Source organism: Piliocolobus tephrosceles, chromosome 8 (assembly GCF_002776525.5).
Source record: "Piliocolobus tephrosceles isolate RC106 chromosome 8, ASM277652v3, whole genome shotgun sequence".
Lineage (NCBI taxonomy): Eukaryota > Metazoa > Chordata > Mammalia > Primates > Cercopithecidae > Piliocolobus > Piliocolobus tephrosceles.
Window position 1 is genome coordinate 109976862 of NC_045441.1, and position 22415 is coordinate 109999276.

The following is a 22415-nucleotide window of genomic DNA, read 5'->3' on the forward strand; positions in this document are numbered from 1 at the left end:
CTGGGTAGCATTAGCAGAAAGCAGTACCTTTAGACCTTCTTATGGTGATGGGGAACTCCAACACAAAAACTGGAGTTCAGGTCTACTAAAGCACTGAGAACTTCAAGAATCAAGAATCTAGAAAAAGGGGAGTAACAGAAAGGTGACCCTGCAGAGAAGTGATCTTCTGTTGGACTTCTGCCTTCAAAGTATTTTCAGGGGCTGAAGAAGACTACAACCACCAAGCTAAAACTGATGCTAAGAGGGCTTTCATCATTCCCACAAATAGCAGAGGAAATAAAAATTGGCATTCACGATCCTCAAAGGGAGAGTGGCTCAGATAAACACCCCAAGTTTGAATTGAGACTGTGGAAAATACAGGAAATAAATGGATCCTGAAATCCAGCCTAAAATCATCTTAATCTCTGATTTAATTGAGGAGATCTGCCCTTATTCTAACTATCAGTCAGAAGAATATTAAATATTTTCTGGAAGCAAACAGACCTGTACCAAATTTTTATATAATATCCAGCATTCAACCAAAAGTTACCAGGCATTCTAGGAGACAGAGCCAAGTGACTAAAATAAAACAAACAAACAAAAATCCAGACCTATAGATGTTAATAAAAACATGCTCTAGAATAAGTGTGATTACTGTTGAAGAAAAATAGAAGGAAAAATTAATTAAAGACCTAAACTTTAGGGGAAAAAAAGAAGCAATCGGAAATTGTAGAACTAAGAAACAAGATTCATGAAATTGAAAAGCTAATAGATGGCTTTAACAGTAGATTAGCTACAGAAGAGAATTAATGGCCTGGAAGACAGACCAAAAGAAAATACCCAGTGTGAATATGGAGAAGATAAAAGAAGAAAAGAGTGTTAAGAAACAAATGCAATATAGATGTAATAGTCTAAATCTCAATTGGAGAGGAGAGAGAATGAAGAAAAAGCAGTGTCTTAAGACATACTGCCTGAAAAATTTCCCAAACTAATGATATACATCAAACAACAGATTTAAGAATTCCTGTGGGACAAAAACAAAACCCCATTATACCTAGGGATATCATAACAAAGCTGTTTTTTTTTTTTTTTTTTTTTTTTTTTTTTTTTTTTTAAAGACCAACAGAAAATCTTAAAAACAACCAGAGGGTAAAATCTAGTACCTTCAAAGAATCAACAATAAGAGTAACAGCTGACTTTGGTTGTGCTGGACCCCTACTGGCTCCAATAGGGATGGCACTGTGTTTAAGGGGTTGAAGGAGAGACCCAGAATCAACAAATGAGACATAGAGTTTACTGAGAACTTACAGGGCAGTCCATGAGTGACAGGCTGGACAGGAAAATTGCTACCGTTTGTAGAAAGCATTTATGCATAATAAAGCACAAAAAGTTATTTATGCATAAAAAGCATAAATAGCATTTTAACTTTATAATTTCCACCTAGCAACCTTCACCTAGCAAACTCCATTTAACCCCAAAGGGTCTCTGTTCAGCCTGCATTCCAAGGAATGGGCTAGGGGTTCAGATGTCCTTCGTAGATAAGGAGCGAATCTTCGCGTTGCCCACTCCCGGATTCCTTAGCTTGGAAGCTAGAACACGAACACACATTTTACTTAGACCATACGGCCATTCTTAGGGAATGCTGGAGTTACTGCTGTAAAGTGCATCTGCCATACACTCCATCTCAGCATATTCTTGAATGGCCCTCACATTTTTATCATGTTTTTTTGTGTGTGATTTTTGGGGGCCAGGTATGTGGAGGAGCAGTATGTGCAGCCAAATGCTGTGGCAGCAATACAAACTATAACAAAAGAGAATGCCAAACATAATAGAAATCATACTGTATTGAAGGTTTTTCTAAGTACTTGGGATTTGATTAAACCAGGCTCAGTGACCTCAATAAAAGACTGTCATTCAGTTGTCAAACAAGTGACAGGGCTGAGCATCAAATGGAATTCTGCACTTAAGGAACTATTAGTTGATGTGCTCCCCTTGTTTGGGGCCTAATGTTGCAGATATGTATGCTATTTGGCCACATCTGTCTCTGGGAATTCCCAGACTTTGGTTTCTGGAAGGTATCCTTTAACCAACCTGCTATGGGATACTGAGTGCATACCAGCACTGGGAGCCCCTTTGTCATGTTGTTCACTGCTGTAAGAGACGATATTTAGCATTGAGTTGTTGCTCCATGATGATATATTTAGCTTCAGCCCCCTTCCATAATTGGGACTAGAACCCTAATGGCACATCCCTCAGGGTAACTGGCTATGTCCAATTCACAAGGTTGTCCCTGTACTAGAGTTTCCAGGATTTATATTTGTTTCATTATGACTTTAGTTTGTTTAAAGGCCTCATTGTCCTCTGTGGACCAGCTCCAGTGAGCCCCCATCTTGACTAAGTGGTATAGAGGCCTGAGGAGTTGGGCCAAACGGGGAATAAAAGGACACTAATACCCTATAAGGCTTAAGAAGGTCTGCAACTGCTTTGGTGTGGTAGGACACGGGTAGTCCTATACCTGATTTATAATGGCAGAGAGAACGATTTGGCTTTACTCTTACCCAACCAGATGACACCGAGTATTTGATTGATAAGCATGGACCCTTAACTGTCTGTGCTGCCCATACTCTGTTTGCCAAGTGAGATGGCAAGGTGGGGACTAGCAACCTCCATACCACTGCAATTTGTAAGGTAAAAACCACTGCAGTTTGTAAGGTAGAAAAAGACTTAGTTAGCATGATATCATCAATTTAATGGAAAACATGTACCGTCTCCAGGGTAGTCCATTGATCGATGTCTGTCCTCATTAGACCCTCACAGATAGTGGGGCTATGTAAATATCCTTGGGGCAAGAGGTAAAGGTCCATTGTTCTCCTTTCTAGCTGAATGTAAATTGGTCTTGACTTGGGGGAAATGGGGATGCTGAAGAAGGTTTGGCTAAATTAATAAGAAAACATTACATGCCAAGCACCTGTCCTATTTTCATCAGAAGGGAAGTGGTATTTTAATTTTTGGTAATGTATTGTTATTTTCCATGTCCCGTCAAGTTTTTGTACAGGCCACACAGGGTTGTTTTATGCGCTGCGCACTACTGGCCTTATAATGCCCACCTTGGCTAACTCCTTAATAGTTTCTGTGATTTTATTGTGCCCCCAATCCCCACTCACAAGTGGTATTGCTTCAGCGCTACTATTTGCTATGGGGCTGGCAACTGTATTGGTGTCCATTTTGTGTTACCGTGATTGTTTTGTCATTCTAACTCTCAGTTTGAATTTTTTGTCAGTTTGGAGGGTCAAGCCTGACAAGATCCCCATTCCCAAGATGTATCTTGGGATAGGAGCTATATATACTAAATAGGGTCTTTGTGACAGTCTCCCAACTTGTAATAGTAGTTCAACCTTTATACCTCATTCCCCATCCCCCTTTACTATCTATTGCTGCTTTGGCCCTTGGAACTGATAGGTGTTACCATTTATGAGTGTATTTGGCTCCAGTATCCACTATAGAAGGGGTCCTCAACCCCTGGGCAGCAGACTGGCACTGGTCTGTGGCCTGTTAGGAACTGAGCCGCAGAGCAGGAGGTGAGTGGCAGGCGAGTGAGCATTACCCCCTGAGCTCCACCTCCTGTCAGATCGGTGGTGGCGTTAGATTCTCATAGGAGTAAGAGCCCTATTGTGAACTGCGCAAGCGAGAGATCCCTATGTTGCATGCTCCTGATGAGAATCTAACGCCTGATGATCTGAGGTGGAACAGTTTCATCCCAAAACATCCTCCCATCCCCAGGCTTAGGAAAAACTGTCTTCCACAAAACTGGTCCCTGGTGCCAAAAAAGTGAGGAACCACTGCACTAGAGCAAACACAGTCTGTTTATTTTTAGGTGACTTATATATAGTTTTACATGAGGCCTCTGGTCCTTGGCCATCATTGCTTTTATTGGGATTCTGAGGCCTTGGCCTTTATCCTAGGCTAAAGGGGTTAGTGCCTGCCATCTCTGTATGGGAGGTGTGGTGGGCTGAGCCTGCGGCTCCTTAGCAAAGTGCTGTTCCAGCTTGAGTTTTTATTACAGTCTAACCAAAACAATATTAGACTTTTTATCTATTTTCTTTTTTTCAGTAGGTATCCCTGCCATCAGCAGGTTGCCTACATCTATCGGCAAATCACTCTGACAAGCCCCTTGACTGTTTCCTTTTTTTTTCATGGCTCCCTTGTCTTTCATCCAGCAGTGCATACCTCTTGCTTATGCAGTTTTTCTGTTTCCCTTAAGTCAGTGGCCACTTGGGCTGCCCGGGATACTGGCTGCCATATTAGGGAGCTTAAGATGGAAACCGGCATCCTATATCACTACTTAGGTGACAATTGCAGAATTATCTCTTTTATTCTGGCAGTAACCAAATCATTGTTGGGATTGTGATGATTTTTAGCATAAATATTACTAGCATGTTTCATTCCCCACTCCCAGAGGACATCCTGCAACTTTTTCATAGTCTGCCATTGCAAAGGAGATGTGGAGATGTCTCCCTCATTTGGCCAGGCCCCCTTGAAGCCCACAACCACTCAGCTAAGGAGGGGGATGGTCTGATCCTCATTACTGGTACCATAGAAATGCTGCCTCAGGACCAGGTGCTTTGTGATGGATGCCATTTTATTCATCTAGAATCTAGAGAGTATAGTATTCTCTGCCCTCACTATACACTATACATGGACAGAGAAACCACCCTATGACTGACTCTCTCCCCTTCTGTTTGAACCTATTTCCCAGTTCCACAGTGGTATAATTCCACATTGTGGTGTGCTGCCCTCTTTCAGGCAGGGCAAGTCTTGAGGGGCTTCCTCTTGTGGGGTCCACTTTTACCTTGGTGGTGGCCAATGTACATGCAGAGAGGATGGGAACCTCTATGGACTCATCCTAGTCTTCTTCCTCCTTCCCACTAGAGCTCTCCATGAGGTCCCAGGACTTAGCGTTACAGAATGATTTACTCATGACAGCCCTAACTTGTCGGCCTGGCAGTTGACAACTCTTCAAATGAATTATGTGGCAAACCAGAGTGTCCATTCTGTCATTCTGTTGGCACAAGCAGGACAGTAAGGTCTCCAACATTTTAGTCTGAGCTAACTAAGTATTTCTTTCTAATCACAGCTTGCCTTATAACTGATGCACCCTTGCCTGTGCAGTGACCTCAGCCTCAGTGGCTCCTCAACACACAGGAGCTGCCAATGAACTATGGCTGTCATAGCTTGGCCATATGACTTTCACTTAGTTGGATCTACCCCCTGCACCAGCTCTTCCAGACCTTTTGGTGTTATGGGGCATCCCCGTACTCATGCAGTGGGCCTCATCCATCAAGGATAGCAGTTATTGGGCCCCACACAGATGTGGATGGCCATCCCAGAGTTTCCCTTGTGGATTTCCTTTTCCCTGATTGCATCATCTTGGTGCTCACAGGATTCTTTCCAACTTTCTGGCTGGACTGCCAATTGTTGTGTGGGATTCTTACTGACTCCAATAGGGATAGTATGTTTGAGAGGCTGAAGAGGAAACCCCAAGCCAGTGAACAAGCCATAGTGTTTATTAAAGACATATATAAGGTAGTCCAGGAGCAATGGGCTGATTAGGAAAACTGCAGCTATTTCTTAAAAGTGTACAAGTTACATAGCATTTTTACTTAGAAATCTCCACCTAGCAACCTCCATCTAACCCACAACAAAGGGTCTCAATCCCCTGTATGGCCTGTATTCCAAGGAATGGGCCAGGGGTCGAGATGCCCTTCTTAGATAAGATGTGAATCTCTAGGTTGGCTACCCCTAGATTCTTTAGCTCAGAACTCCAAACACATACTCTCCTTAGACCATAGGGTCATTATCAGAGTATGCTTGAGTTAATGCTGTTGGGAATATAAGCTTTCAGTAAAAATAAGAGACAACAAAATGATAGCTTTAAAGTACCAAAAGAAAGTAATGCTAACTTAGAATTCTATACCCAGTGAAAATAACTTTCAAAAATAAAAAGCAAAATTAAAATACATTCAAAATAAAAATGCTTTCAAACAAAAACACAGTCACTAGCAGATGTATTAAAAAAAGGTTTTGAGAAGAAAAATGATTCCTGATTAAATCCCTGTTTAAAACATGAAAAGAGAGGATGGAATGAAGAGAGCCATAAACGGTGAGTATGTGGGTAAATCCAAATAAATGTTGGTAATAATAACATAATTGATAGCAATACTAAAATGATAATAATAAATTGTGAGATTTAAAGAGAGATAGATTTCTATAATCCCAGCACTTTGGGAGGCCAAGGCGGGCAGATCACCTACGGTCAGGAGTTCAAGACCAGTCTGACCAACATGGTGAAACCCAGTCTCTACTAAAAATACACAATTAGCCAGGCTTGGTGGTGCATGCCTATAATCCCAGCTACTTGGGAGGTTGAGGTAGGACAATCTCTTGAACCCAGGAGGTGGAGGTTGTGGTAAGCCGAGATTGCACCATTGCACTCCAGCCTGGGCAACAGAGAGCGAAACTCTATCTCAAAAAAAAAAAAAAAAAATAGACTTAAAATATATGACAACAATAGCACAAATGCACGGGTGGAATGGGCACAAATGAGGTTAAAATATTCTAAGATTCCTGCATTGTCCAGGAATTGTTAAAAGTACTAATTTAGAGTAGACTAATAAGTAAAGAATATATGTTATAATCTCTAGGGGAGCCACTCAAAGAATAACAAAAGAATAAGTAACTACAGCAAGATAGAAAATGGAATAATAAGTAATATTTGATTAATCAAAAAATAATCAGAACTGGAAAAAAAGAGCACTGACTAATGAAACACCTATCAGTGTGCACATTAAAGGCAGGTAGACTAAATAATTCAGTGAAAAGAAAACTACTGTCAATCAATCTGGCTTAAAAAAGGAGAACTATATATTACTTAAATAAAAGCACATAGAAAGGCTGAAAGCAAAAAGATGGAAAAACACTATACACATGCTCAAGAAAGATGATATACCTATACCAATATTAGATTAAGTATATTATAATGAAGTAAGAATTACTATATACAAAGGGGTACACTTTATAAAAGTAAAAGGTCAATGCATCAGGGATATGGTAGGCTTAAAAGATGTAAGCAAAAGTTGACCAAAATGCAGATCTCAGTAACTGATAGAACACGGAAGTAAAAAAAAAAAAAATCAGGACAGTAGTCACTGCTTTATCCATGGGGGATACGCTCCAAGACCCCCAGTGGATGCCTGAGGCCACAGATAGTAGTGAACCCTTTAAATACTATGCTTTTTTCCTACACATATGTGCCTATGAAAAAAATTTGCAAATCAGGAGCAGGAACAGATAACAGGAACAAAACAATTGCAATAATATACTCAATAAAAGTTATGTAAATGTGATCTTTCTCTCAAAATATCTTATTGCACTATATTCATCATTTTTCTTCTTGTGATGATATGTAATGATAAAATGCATAGGTGAAGAGATGAAGCAGGGTGAATGACAGGCATTATGCTGTAGTGTTAAGCTACTTTGACCTTCTTACAATACATTAGAAGGAGGATCATCTGCTTCTGGTGATCCTGCATTATCAAGCCATGACAATGTCTATGGTTGGATGTCAGGAGAAGATAATGTAGATGACTAACAGCCAGGTAGTGTGTAAAGAGTCTTCGTCCAGATACGCTGGACAAAGAGATAATTTACCTCCCAGGTGGGAAGGAGAGGGATGGTGTGAGATTTCACCATGCTACTCTGCCAGTACTTTCTCATATTCACCAACTCAAAAGCTCTCTACAAATCCTACAGTTTAGGGTTTTTTTAATGAAGGGATCATTAAATCATTGGCCATTGGTAATTAGCTCAATCTCCAGCCTCTCTCATCTCTCTGTGGAGGTCAGTGGGTAGTGTTAAAAATTTCTACCTTTTAATCATGTCTTGGTCTTTCTGCCTCCCTCCCCGACAACCAGTCATCTCATTAGTATAAGATGTCTAAAGACTCTTATCACTCGGGAGATTCCAAGGGTTTCAGAAGTTCTAGTGTCAGGAGCCAGTGATTAAGACCAAATATTTTAACCAAACATGCTCTACATCATTCAAAAGATCACCCCATCATTCAAGAAATTACAAGGCATGAAGGAGCTTGTCCCAGGAACCAGGGGACAAAGACCAAATATATATTTATTATATCACAATATCACAGTAGACCATTACACTCAACCACTGCCAAATCACATTATTTTATAGTGCAAAAATTGACCATAGGCTGGGCTATAAAGAACATCTCAACAAATTTCAAAGATTTGAAATATATAGAATATGTTCCTTCACCATAGAATTCAGCTAGATATTAATAATGAAAAGCAAACTAGGAGAATAAACAAACTGTAATATAGCCAAACATTAGAACATTTCTCAGCAGTAAAAAGAAATGAACTACTGATGCACAAAATATAGGTTCTCAGAAACACACTGAGCAAAAGAATTTAGACGTTAAGAAGTACAATACTGCATAATGTAGTAAACAGCACTAATGCAGGGTAAGAAAAAATAATGAGGCTGCCTTCTGGGTTCAGGGGATTATCTTGGAAGGGGCCTAAGAGAGCTTCCTAGGGTACGGAAGAATGTTCTATATTTTGAAACAGATGTGGGTTACATGGGTGTATGTATTTGTCACAATAAAAACTCTACACTGAAGATCTATGGATTTCATTTTGTAAATGAGATCTCAATAAGAAAGTGGAATAAAAAGTATGTCAAGTGGCATTATATAATGTTTATGGATGATTACATACACACGCACAGATGGATGATCACTTCTGTAATTTAACTTGGGCAGAAAAAGTACACACAAATTACAAGACTGTGATTGCTTCTATCAGAAAGAAAGAAGGAAAGGGAATAAATATGATTGGGGAGAATACAAAGGGTCCTTTAACCACATTGTATTGTTTTACTTAAAACATATTTAAAGAAAAATTAGAATAATTAGGCAAAACATAGCTTTTCAAAGACTGTATGAATTACAGTTTTGATATGCTAACAGCTCTAATAAGAACCAGTAAAACAAGGAAATAATTTATTTTAAAAAATTATTCAGAATTCTAATAGTTAAAAGTTAAACATAGTAGCAAAAAAGAAATCTGCTTTAAGTCAGTGTTCCTTTACAGCTTGTCACTGAAAATATAAATAAGGTGTCAGAAAAGTCCCTTGCTTTATTTTAAATAAAATATTTTAGCCAGCCAAAAGGGGATAAAGAAATTTGAATTCAACTATATGTTCAGGAAGAACACATTCAAATGTGGAATGTTAATTATAAGATAATCCAAGATTTAATGACACTGTTATCTGTTTAATAAAAATGAATAACATACAAATTAAGGGGGACCTTGTCAGTTATTTGAAAAACTATCAGGATGCATACAATTTAGTAAAATTTGAAAACAAATATGTATACGAGCTAAAACACTCAAATGAAAACATATTTTTATTATGTGAAAGAAAAAACTTCACTACTTCCTCTCCAGAAAAGATTAAAAAGAAGAGTTAAACAAATCCAAGTGAGGCTTCCAAGAAAGAAAAATATTGTTCTCTCTCACCTAGAAAATGTATGTTTAACTAGCTTAGAATTAAGGAATGGATGAGGACCATATTTATGACTTTGTTTGTTAATCATCCTACTGCTTGTTTTAGGAACATGCAAAATTCTCATTAATTCTTTTGGGATTACACATTTATTATAAATACTTCTATAATTTTGTGTAACATATCCCTTATAAATAAACTTTTTACGTAGATAATTTATTTTTACTATTTCCTTGAAAACATACTACCCCTAATTATTAATAGGTACTCCTTGTATTTGCTTAGTAGTACAGTCATAACTAAAGTGTGATTCTTTAATGGCATCAGCCATTTTTTTAGAAACTTGTCATATTTATATGCAACACTTTTTACAAAACAATTTTACATGATATTGCATCTGACTGTCACAAGAATCCAGCAAAATCAGTGAAACAAATTTTCTTATCTTATTCCATAAATGAAAAATAAAAGTTCAGTTTCAGAAGTTAGCAAGGTCATGAAGCTTATAGTAACAGGACTTGGGACATAAATTCTGAGTCCAAGATCATTCACAAATAAGTAATTTTCAATTTTTCTTAATACAGTAACTCAAAATACATTTTTGCTTAATTTTAACAATGAAAGTTATGACTATTTTGCCATTATAATACAATTTTACAATAAAATGGCGGATGAAACAATGTAAAAAATTACAAAGAAAGGATAACAGGGTTTTTATCCAAGCATAGCAGGGTTTTTTTTGGAGAGATTCTCATTGAGAATTTCTGGTTATCATTATACTGTTGAAAATCAATACACTAGAGTTAGACAACTTATAAACAATAAATTATAAACTCATACACTAGTTCCCTGATATCAGCTATTAGTACTTCAGGACAGGGTATGGAAAGTTGTTTTCCTGAAAGATGTTAAGAGGAAAAAAAAAAATCACATTTTTAAATGAAAGCAATTAAGCTGTCCTTTCAAATTTAGAATTTAAAGTATACCAAAAGACAAAAAAGCTAAATTCTCAAACAAATTTTATAAGGAGGGAGTGGTATAATTTTAACCTAATCAGTGTGTATAACATTATTACAATCAATAAGACTTATCAAGAGGTAGTCTATTTGATGGAGAATTGAGTTCAATTTAGAAATAGTAATTTCCTACCATGTACCAGACACTAATAAGATAAAAGTCAAGTCAGAATTTGAGAGGTGTTCATGTGTGATCTTGGTTTTTATGTATGTGTTTTGAAAAATTAGTGCCAAGAGCTTTTCATCACTTAGCTTTCTTCACCTCTATCCTATTTTGTGCTTTCAAAAGGGCCAGTTAGATTTCTAGGTATCTGAATAGCAATATTAACATATGCCTTAAATATGTAAGGTAACCCTAAGATATCTATCACTGTCTGCATACAGGTAAAACTGCTAACAAAGTAAAATCAGCTCCTATATGTAGATAAGAGATAAATTTTAAAATAATGGGGGCAATTTATTAAAAAATATATAAAAGGCTAAACACATAAGGAATGATGTTCAAACTAAAATTCAGAAAAATAACAAAACTATATAACATGTTCACTTTTATCCATGATATTGTTCAAACCACAAAGCCTAATAATATGTTAGCAAAAATGCCAAAAACAAAATGGATACTTTCACATGGTTTATCAATGTAAAGTGGAAAAAACTTTTTGGAGGACAGTTTGGATATAACTTGAAAGATTTTAAATGTGCAAACCTTTTGAGCAATTCTACTTCTGGAAGTCTTCTACAGAATTAACACGAACCAAGGATATTATCATCACTGTTATGGCAAACAAACATCTGACGCTTACCCTGTGGCTAGGCACTGTTCTAAACACAACGCAACTTAATGATGTGAGTGGTATTTTTATCCCCTAATATAAGAATGAAACTGAAAAGATGAATAAGTTGCCCAATTACAGAGCTAGTAAATAACAAAGTTGGGATTCAAACCTTGGCAGTCTGGCTCATAAGACAGTACTCTTAACTACCCATACAACATAACAATAAAAATTACAAAAAACTCAAATGCTGTCAACATAATGGTTTAATAAATTACAGTGCATTAATAATAAGGAATATTAAGCAGCTAAAAAATGGAGGTAAACTTATGTACTGACAAGGAAAGATCCCAAACAAGTGAAAAGAAGTGTCTGTGTATGTGTGTGTATGTGTGTGTGTGTGTGTGTGTTCATTTGTATGAAAAAGTGTATTTTTAAAAAGGATTAGGGACATTTATCAAAGTACTTAAAATAGCTATCCTGGGGCAGAGAATTTAAGGAATTTCTTTAGTCAACAAAGAATCATGATTTACTACATGAACTTCTATATTATTTTAATATCTTATGACAAAAATGTCTTGATTATTTATAGTTTTTAAAAGGCTAAAAAGAAAAACTACAACATAAATGACAATTTCTAGTAATGTTTTCTAAATAAGATATTTCTAAAAATTCTTTATGAAATAATAGTTTTGTAATTCTAGTCTACGCTTTTAGAGCAAAGATATGTCACACGTTTACTTACAACTAGAAAACAAGTCACTATTGTAAGCCAAAATTACATTTTTATCTACCAAACTGCTCCTGTGACATTTACAACTAAATTTATGTTCTGAGAAAGTAGGCAACATTATCTTCTGTTTATTAAAACATGTAATAACATTCAACAAGTTAACAATTACACAATGATTACGTCAAAACCTAGGGCATTAATTAATGTGTTCTGCCTTATCAATGGTAATAAAGCATCTATTGAAATTAAAATGCCACATCACTTTACAAAACCCTTATCTTATGACTGAGCAATCTTAATGTAACAAATATATATGCTAGATAAATTGCCTTCTAAATGTAAAAAAATCTTTTTTTTTTTTTAATACAAGAAAAGGTTTCAGCAAACTAGGGGGAAAACCCACAATTTCTAATAACAAAAATGTTAATTGCATATATTTTTAAAAGGCTTATTCTAACAATAAAAATGTCAACTCCAAATTTAAGGTTTAATTGAAGATTTACTATGCCAAGTCCCAATTAATTTGACTGAAGGCCACCTTGTGTTCAGACCTACAGGTGATTAAGCTAAGTTAAAATGGTAACATTTTTCTGTTCCCATACTTTTGTAGTTTTAGAGTGTTTAAGTGAAAATATTCAACTATAAATTAGGGAACAAGACAGAAAAAAAAAAAAAAAAACCCAAACCCAAAGATACAGGAAGTTTAACACAAACATTATGTTTTGCAACAATATAAAAAGTCATGCTGTTTAAACTGTTGTGAAAACATCCTAAATATAGACAAGATGAGGAATATAAATACATTCTACTGGTGGATCCTGTTCAGATTAAACTGTTATAAATACCCTTATCAAACCTCTGTTAACATTCAAAGGCACTTAAATGCTTGAGCACCAATTTTCCGTTCTGTGAAAAATAACATACCATTTATCATTGAGTTGTAAAGATTATTTAGACAATGCAATGTATTAACACAGACAAGCAATTAACACAGTGCCTATTACACAGCAAATATTCAATGAATGTTTCATTTAAAAATTATAAAGTCCCCAAATTCTAAAGCCAAAATAAACCAGTATTACATTTCCATATTTGCCACATACTGTACACTGTGTTAAATACTGTCAGTATCAAGATCCAAGAGAAGCATGAGATATAATTTGTGTCCTAGAGGCTTAATTTTAAAAATGGCTTTCAAGTTGTCAGTTTTTACCATAAGTTCCATAGATGGAAAACAGAAAAATAAAAGAAAATAAAGAAAAAATAATAAAGGAACAAAGTGGATCTACATATCATATCATATGGAAAGTTGATATGATATGTAGTTGTCCATGAATTAAATCAATGCTATTTCCAAAGCTATTTTAAATAACATTTTAAAAAAGAAGTTTGCATGAGAAGGAAAGAATTACAGAGCTGACACAAAAATAGTTATAAATAAACCATTTAAAAATATAGAAGATGCTGATTTCTATTTCTAGTAATTGTAAGTTAGATAATTTGGACCAAAATTGTGAGAGAATCTAGAAGTTTTTAAAAATTTCTTAAAAACTGAGGAACTAAATCCATTATTTCAACAACAGATTAGAAGGTGAAGTGAGATTTAGTGACATAGAGGGAGGATCAGAAGCTATAATCCAGAATATGGCATGAGACTGAAAAATGGAAAATGAAAGAAAGATATTGAGGATACAATGAGAAGATATAAAGGATATACAACCAGAGGCTCAGGAGGAGGATGTAATATTTGAAGAAATGATAGATGCGAGATTTTGTAGAACTGAGGTGGCAACCCAAAATTTAGAAGATGCTTGTCATGGTATCATGATGGAGATACCTAAATTAATAAAACCACATTAAAGTGATGCTTTTTCAAGAAGCTACTTTCAAGATGAAACAGAAGAAATGTTGGAAGAAGCTCCAAAATTTTTGCACAAAACAATGACACACAGGAATCCAAATGATATTAGCAAATTTAAATGTTTACTTAAAACAAAATTTGGGTGCAATATAAACTTTAAAGCAGATGAGAATTACTCCTTTAACGTGCCTATTTAGTAAGTTTGGAAATGTTCACCATCAAATGGTAACAATTTAATTATTTATTTTTATTATACTTTAAGTTCTGGGGTACATGTGTAGAACGTGCAGGTTTGCTCCATTAGTATACACGTGTCATGGTGGTTTGTGCACCCATAAACCCATCATCTACATTAGGTATTTCTCCTAATGCTATCCCTCTCCCAGCCCCCCAATCCCCTGATAGGCCTTGGTGTGTGATGTTCCCCTCCCTGTGTCCATGGGTTCCCACTGTTCAACTCCCACTCACGAGTGAGAATATGTGGTGTTTGGTTTTCTATTCTTGTGTCAGTTTGCTGAGAATGATGGTTTCCAGTTTCATCCATGTCCCTGCAAGGACATGAACTCCTCCTTTTTTATGGCTACATAGTATTCCACGGTGTGTATGTGCCACATTTTCTTTATCTAGTCTGCCATTGATGGGCATTTGGGTTGGTTCCAAGTCTTTGTTATTGTGAAGAGTGCCGCAATAAACATACGTGTGCAAGTGTCTTTATAATATAGAGACATAATTTATAATCCTTTGAGTATATACCTAGTAATGGGAATCCTGGGTCAAATGGTATTTCTTGTTCCAGATCCTTGAGGAATCACCACACTGTCTTCCACTGTGGTTGAACTAATTTACACTCCCACCAACAGTGTAAAAGTGTTCCTATTTCTCCACATCCTTTCCAGCATCTGTTGTTTCCTGACTTTTTAATGATCGTCATTCTAACTGGCATGAGATGGCATCTCTTTATCTGTGGTTTTGCTGTCTGCAGTAACCTGAGGTCCAAAAATATTAAATAAAAAATTCATAACTTTTGAATTGCACGCTGTCCTAAATAGTGTGATGAGATTTTGTACTGTCCCACTTGAGATATGAATCATCTTTTGTCCAGCATATCCACGGTATATATACTACACATCCAGAGATCAGATTGACAGATCTTTTCAGATCATTTCAGGTCACCAAGAAAGGTGAGTACAGTACAGTAAGATATTTTGAGAGAAACCATATTCACATAATTTTTATTACAGTATATTATTATCATTGTTCTATTTTATTAGTTATTGTTAGTCTCTTACTATGCCTAATTTATAAATTATCACATATATGTATGCCTAGGGAAAAAAAAACAGTATTTATAGGGTTTGGTACTATCCATGTTTTCAGGCATCCACTAGGGGTCTTGGAATGTAGCCCCTGCACATAAAGGGGAACTTTGAAAAAAAACTGAAAAAAATGAAATTAAAAAAAAAACAACAAAAAAAAGGTACTTAGTGATATTAATGTTTAGTACACATACACAAATGGCTTGCTGAAGCAAAACAAATGGAAACAACCGCAACATACTCCAAACATGATTCCCAATAAGCAATTCAGTGGGTAAAATAAAGGAGTGGGCCAGGTGCAGTGACTCATGCCTGTAACCCCAATACTTTGGGAGGCCAAGGCAGGTGGATCACTTAAGGTTAGAAGTTTGAGACCAGCCTGGCTAACATGGTGAAACCCCATCTCTACTAAAAATACCAAAATCAGCCAGGAGTTGTGGCACACCTGTAGGCCTAGCTACTTGGGAGGCTGAGGCAAGAATCACTTGAACCTGGCAGCTGGAGGTTGCAGTGAGTGGAGATCCACCATTGCACTCTAGCCTGAGTGACAGAGAGAGACTCCATCTCAAAATAAATAAATAAGTAAATAAGTAAGTAAATAAATAAATAAATAAATAAAATAAAGGAGTGGATAGTCAGTACTTGCTACTTGAAGCACTGATGCAAGGCACTTGTCTCTGTTTAGCGACTTAGAAAAACGTACTATATTGTCAGCACTCATGCTGTCTTAGCACAGAGCCTAAATATTTTAACATTCTGCCTACTGAAGTCTAGTTAACAACTCTGTGGCTTTTTTGTCTTTACTTTTAATTTCTAAGCCAATCGATTTTTCTGCCTCACTGGAACACTTGTTTTTCTCAGGCCATAAAGAAAATAGCAAACTACTTAATACACAGAGCATGGATGAGTCTTAAAATTTATTACACCCAGTTAAAGAAATCACAAAAATACTGTATAATTCTAGAAGAGAAAAATTTATAGTGGTAGAAACAAGATCTGGATCACATGGTTGCTTCTGGTGGAGAGGGAACCTGACTGGCAAGAGACACGATGGAACTTTCTGGAGTGATAAAAATATCCCATCTTGTGGTGTAAGTTACACAAATGCATGCATTTTTCAAAACTGATCCAACTATACACTGAAAATGTGGGTATTTTAATTATGTATATATGTAAATTATGTACAAGTTAAAAAATTTAAACTATTACAGAATTCCCTCAGTACCATTCAGCGAGATTTCTAATTAGTTAAGTAGAGGAAATTCAACAGTTTCTTCTTAATCTTTATTCTTCAATCTACCCACTTGCAGTGCAGTGCAAACAGAACCAAGTAATTCAAGTGACTTTCATTTTAAGATCTACAAACCTCTAGAAATTATCTTCCTGCCCCAATACAAATCAGTAACTCATTTTTCCCCATTTTATCTCAAAGTAAGATCCTGTCTTTTGAGGTATTTCCATAGAATGGAGAAGAGTTCATGCTACTTTACATATGGAAACTGAGACTTCAATCTCAAGCTTAGAGGCTGATCTCCAAGACTTTGCTATTACTTTCACTTCATAAGACAGGTCTACTGATCCCGTATTAGCTTTAAAAAAAAAGTTAGAAGCCATCTTTCTTTGCAGCTATCAAATATGTGACCACCTATTTAGCTTTCGCAAAATCTAGCCATTTGTTTTATGGCTGACTCTTTCCTTGTGCTCTTTTTCTTGAGAGGTAATTTTTCTTAGCAAAGGCATTGCTCAACAAAAGAGGCTACATCAATAGCTTGAAAGTAAATTCATCTAAAGATCTGTTTTTCTCCTTGACATCTGAAGAGTGGTTCCCAGATGTATTGCTGGTATGTTTTGGCACTTTTTACAAGAATCTAAAGCTCCCAATCTTCTAATAGGTTTTGACTTTTGTCACTGCTAATGAGTTAGCTATAAAATTCTCTCCAATTTTCACTGTACTCCTCTTGTGTCCTGATATGTTTTGTCTTTTACACTGACAGTACGCTACCCCTCCATGTCCCCTAATGCTATCCTTCTTATAAAATTTGCAGCCTAAAAAGCACTATTTGCCATAACTTACCCTCTTTTCAGCTCTATCAAGAAAAACACAATTCAATTTTATTGCTTTATGTTCTGAGCATTAAAAAATAAGCAGCTGAATAGTTTTTCAGGTTATTTCTCATATTAATTAATTAAATGCAGATTGCTTTATTTTCTTCAATCATTCTATAAATTCTCCAATTATTTTAGAGAGTTGACCACATACCAATCTTAATCTTGTACTCTTTCAAATTCATCTGCTTATTTAGGATTTTCAGTTTTGAAATTGCCTTATAGTGTGATTGCCTTATAGTTTTTAGCGTTAAGATGCTAACCTTGTGTCATTTTAATTCAAATGGAATCTGTTTTTCCCAATACATCTTATGTACCTAAAGGATATCTTCTAGTTCTTGAGAAGACAGAATAGTCTAGAACCTATGACACTGGCTTGACTGAATCCTGTATGTTTACAACATTTTAGGTGATTAGGAGGGTAAAGACTTCACTACCTACAAAATCTCATAGAGACAGTTGGAAAAAAATAAAGTGAAGCGCACCAAGCAAAAGTTTTATCTTATGTCACTTCTAAAGGTATACATCAAAATTACAACACTCATGGAAGTTTACTTTAGCGAGGAGTACTAAAGCACATGTCCTAATTCCAAGATATAACCAGATCCAAAAGTTACATTTTATTAAGGATTGTACCATACATGACAGGATAAAAGTTTTGGTTAAAAGTCTGAGGTGGGGTGCAGTGGCCATGCCTATAATCCTAGCAATTTGGGAGGCCGAGGTGGGCGGATCACGAGGTCAGGAGTTTGAGACCAGTCTGGCCAACACGGTGAAACCCTGTCTTTACTAGAAATACAAAAATCAGCCGGGCGTGGTGGCATGCGTCTAATCCTAGCTACTCAGGAGGCGAAGGCAGGAGAATCATCTGAACCCAGGAAGCAGAGGTTGCAGTAAGCCAAGATTGCGCCACTCCACTCCAGTCTGGGCGACAGAGCGAGACTCTGTCTCAAAACAAAAAACAAACAAACAAACAAACAAAAAAATTTTGCAGGTAGGCCAGTCATGGTGGTTTATACTTTTAATCCCAGTACTTTGGGAGGCTGAGGCAGGCAGATTGCTTGAGCCCTGGAGTTTAAGACCAGCTTGGGCAACAGAGTGAAACCCCATCTCTACAAAAAATACAAAAATTAGCCAAGTGTGGTAGTGTGCGCCTGTAGTCCCAGCTACTCTGGAGGCTGAGGTGGGAGGATCACCTGAGACTCGGAGGCAGAGGTTACAGCGAGCCACAATGGTGCCACTGCACTCCAGCCTGGGTGACAGAGCGAGACCCTGTCTTAAAAAAAAAATAAAGGTTTGCAGGTAGTTTCTCTGTCAGTTCTTTTTTTATCTTTGTTTAAATATTAATTATCCACTCAATAAACCTTGGCCCTTTTCACACTAGATCACGGTTTCTCAACCGTGGCACTACTGACATTTTGGGATTTGTAATTCTTTGTTTTGAGGGGTTGTCCTATGCATTTTGGGATGTTCAGCAGCAACCCTCGCTTCTATCCACCAGTACCAGTAGTATCTCTCAGGTGTAACAATAAAAAATGTCTCTAGACATTGCCTAATGTCCCCTGAAAGGTCAAATAGACCTTGCTTGAGAGCCACTACAACTAGACCAAAATATATTTTTAAAAATCTCAACAAAGATTTAGGCATTATCTAAAGCTGTAAAGTACCTTCCAAGGTTGCTGTCCAGGTATCATATAAACTAAACTAATTTAGAACAAAACTTCTAGAGTAAAGCATAATTATTTCTATATATCAGGTACTAGATAATTATTATCTGAACTAAAAAATTATGAATAATAATTCTATTTGTGCTAGACATTTTTTTAGATGGGTACTTCCTACTCATTTTAAAGATTAAATGAAACACAAAGAGAGATTTAATACGAAGATGAAATACAAGATGCAGTCAGAAAGGAAGCCAATGTGATAGAAATTTTAAGCATTCTGATTCATTTTTATTTCTGACATTTCAAAAGATGCAAGATAACATTTACTGCTTGACTTCTATGTATCTAGGTGCTATTACATACATGTTATTACCTAGTTAATTCATGAAGTCTTAAGAAAATGTAAACACTTAAGAAAACAGAAAATGGATATATTTTCTTAGTATTTTTGTAAAATTGTTTAGTTGTTAAATGTTATACAGAGAGAACATTAAGAGGCTTTACTCTTATAGGTCAATCGCCATATTCTTTTGAGGAGTATGATTCATAAGAAATTATACTATAGTTTATTGTCCTCCTTTTCCTCTCATTCTAAATTATGACATTCTTCTCAAAATGTAAAGTTGAAAGACTACCTTCATGATATCCGCTTCTTCTGATAATCTTATAGAATTGGAACCATGACCTTATGAACTATTTTCATTCATCAACTCTTTGGCCAAGTAAACACTGTTCATGATTTTTAAAAGGCTGATACCAAAGAAAAATTATGATTCGACTTGAATTTTGAACAGATATAAAGGCTCTTACCTACAAGCAACATTTGGATCAGCATTTCTTGAAAGTAGTAGCTCTACACACTTCAAGATCTGTTCCTCTGAGCCACGAGCAGAACATGCAGTTATCAAAATAGTTTGCTTATCTATAGTGAATAGAAAAGTGAGGGAAAACCCCCATACATCAAGAGCATCTATTTGATGTCTTTACCACTCAAAACATTCTATTATTGCACTCTAAAACTCTATAACCTCCTCCCGAATCTCTCACTCTTAGCAGATAACTTTGTCTTCCTTCATCAAAAGATGAGATTAGACATGAATCCCTTCAGTCTCCAAAGTTTATCTATAAGTCATTTAACTTCCTTCCCTTCTTATTCCCATTACTTCAAGAGAACAGAAAGTGGTTAAGGACGTGGACACAGCTACATTGTCTGGATTTGAACAGTTTTTGTTAAAATTTGCCTTGCTAAACTCATGTTTGGGAAACAATGATCTATATTCCCTGATTTCACTTCTTACCCATTTGAAAGTTCCTGAAATCTGGCTTATAAACTACCCTACTGAAATTGCTGTAACTGCCACATCCATTGGTTTGGTTTCTTTTCAGTACTTTTGTACTTGATCTTTCTGAACTCATTGTTTTCTAAAACTCTTCTTCCCTTGGCTCTCATGGTGTCAGCAAAGATTAGAGTAAATTAAACACAAAAAACACCTATTTTGAATTAAGACTTCAAAACAGGTCACCACATCTATGATTCACATTAGTGGCTCAATATTGACAGAGCATATTCTAGTCCCAGTCCTGCCACTGAGAAACTGTAACTCCTGTGATGTCTTAACATCTCATCAGATCTAATATACAGATAAGAACCTAATATCTGCCCTTTGTATGTGATAGGGTTATTGTGGGACACATAAAGGAACTTATGTGTACATTCTGTGAAAAATATATTTTATAACTAAGTATCCCTCTGATTACAAGAAGGGAGAAGTATAAAAATAATAATTATTAATTTTTTGAGCAGAATATTTTATACACTTTTGAAAACCTCATTCCTAAGCATAGCTTTCATTGAGTAATTTTTCTTTTTTTGAGACACTGTCTCACTCTGTTGTCCAGGCTGGAGTGCAGCAGCATGATCATAACTTACTGCAACCTCAAACTCCTGGGTTTAAGCAGTCCTTTTGCCTCAGCTTTCTGAGTAGGTGAGGTTGTAAGTGTGTGCCACCACCTCTGGCTAATATGTTTTTATTTTTAGCAGAGACAAAGTCTCACTATGTTGTCCAGGCAGATCCTGAACTCCTGGGTTCAAGTGATCCTCCTGCCAAGAACTCCCAAGGTGCTAGTGCTAGGATTATAAGCATGAGCCACTATGCCTGGCCAAGTGATATTTTTAAATGATCCATAAAAAGAAAAACCTAACAGAAAAAATTAAACATGAAACTGTTGTTAAGACAGAAATTTATGTAAACTATATAAGTGAGAAAAAATAATAAAATTGTAGGTATAAAATTAATGTAAAAATCAATTCTAAAATGAAACCTATACCTGAAATTATGAAGCAAATTTAGTTGTCTATTGAAAATATGTTAAAAATAAGTAATCAGGAATTCAATGTAATAATTAAACTGGATTTGCTCATATACTCTTGTTCTTCTAACACTCAAAGTACTACTGAATGGAAATTATTTAGTAACAAGGACAAAGATGGATTTCATGAACTATCTTTGAAACAACTTTAAGTGATGTAATTTGGAGTTCAGTTTAAAATTCCAGACTGATTTTCAAGTAATTTGCACTAAATTACAAGCTTTTTAATGTTTCTTTCAAAGAATTTTTCCTTTAAAAACAACCAAAACCTTAAAGTTAAAGGTATATAATAACAACCAGTTATAAAGATACTGTAACTGGAATTTATGTTTTTGGAAAGAGTTTTTCAGAATATGTATGGCTTCTAATTTGATTTTGTATACTATTTACATAATATAATAAATAGAAAGGTTACTTCAAACTGCTTTAGTTTTTTTTCACTTTATATAATAGCTACTTGGAAATCAAGGAATCACAGTAAGCATAATCATTTAAGTTATCTGAAACATCTTACCCTTCTCAAAGCTTGCATTAGCACCTCTGTCCAGAAGGACCCGAACCAGCTCTGCATTGGCAACACTAGCAGCATACATAAGGGGAGTCCATCCATACTGAAAGGTGGAATCTACACTAATGCCTGTCAATATAAAAACAAGCTTTTAAAAGCCCACCACCACCAAAGAAAAAAATCAGCCACCTTATATGCTTAAAGTACTGTGTAAAGTGACGTACATCAAGTACTTTATTCCACCATGGGAAGTTTTGGTAATAATGGCTTCCAAAAAAGAGAAAATAGTTCTATTGGGATGTTAATACAATTTGCTAAGTTCAGTTTCGCTACAGGCACTACGTTCCAAGAGAACTGATCTGACTGATGTTTTATCATATAATATGTAACTGAGTATGTATATATTATAACAGGTTTTTACATGCTACCTTTTTTTCTCTAGGGGAGCTGGGAAAGGTTTCACAGAGGTAAAATGTCTTTTAAATTAGAATATTATCC

General features: G+C 35.9%; 1 protein-coding gene across 2 annotated transcripts in view; it reads right to left on the bottom strand.

Moving 5' to 3' along the window:
- ASZ1 (ankyrin repeat, SAM and basic leucine zipper domain containing 1) overlaps positions 1-22415 on the bottom strand; it is a 65495-nt gene that overhangs the window by 38123 nt on the left and 4957 nt on the right. For both annotated transcript variants that reach the window (XM_023228232.3, XM_023228231.3), the window contains exons 3-4: positions 21924-22046; positions 19850-19961 (exon numbers count right to left, since the gene is read on the bottom strand). Coding sequence is in view for 1 of the 2 variants with exons in the window: in XM_023228231.3 (XP_023083999.2) it covers positions 19850-19961; positions 21924-22046 (235 nt within the window). In the remaining variant the exon portion in view is untranslated. The remainder of the gene's footprint in view (positions 1-19849; positions 19962-21923; positions 22047-22415) is intronic.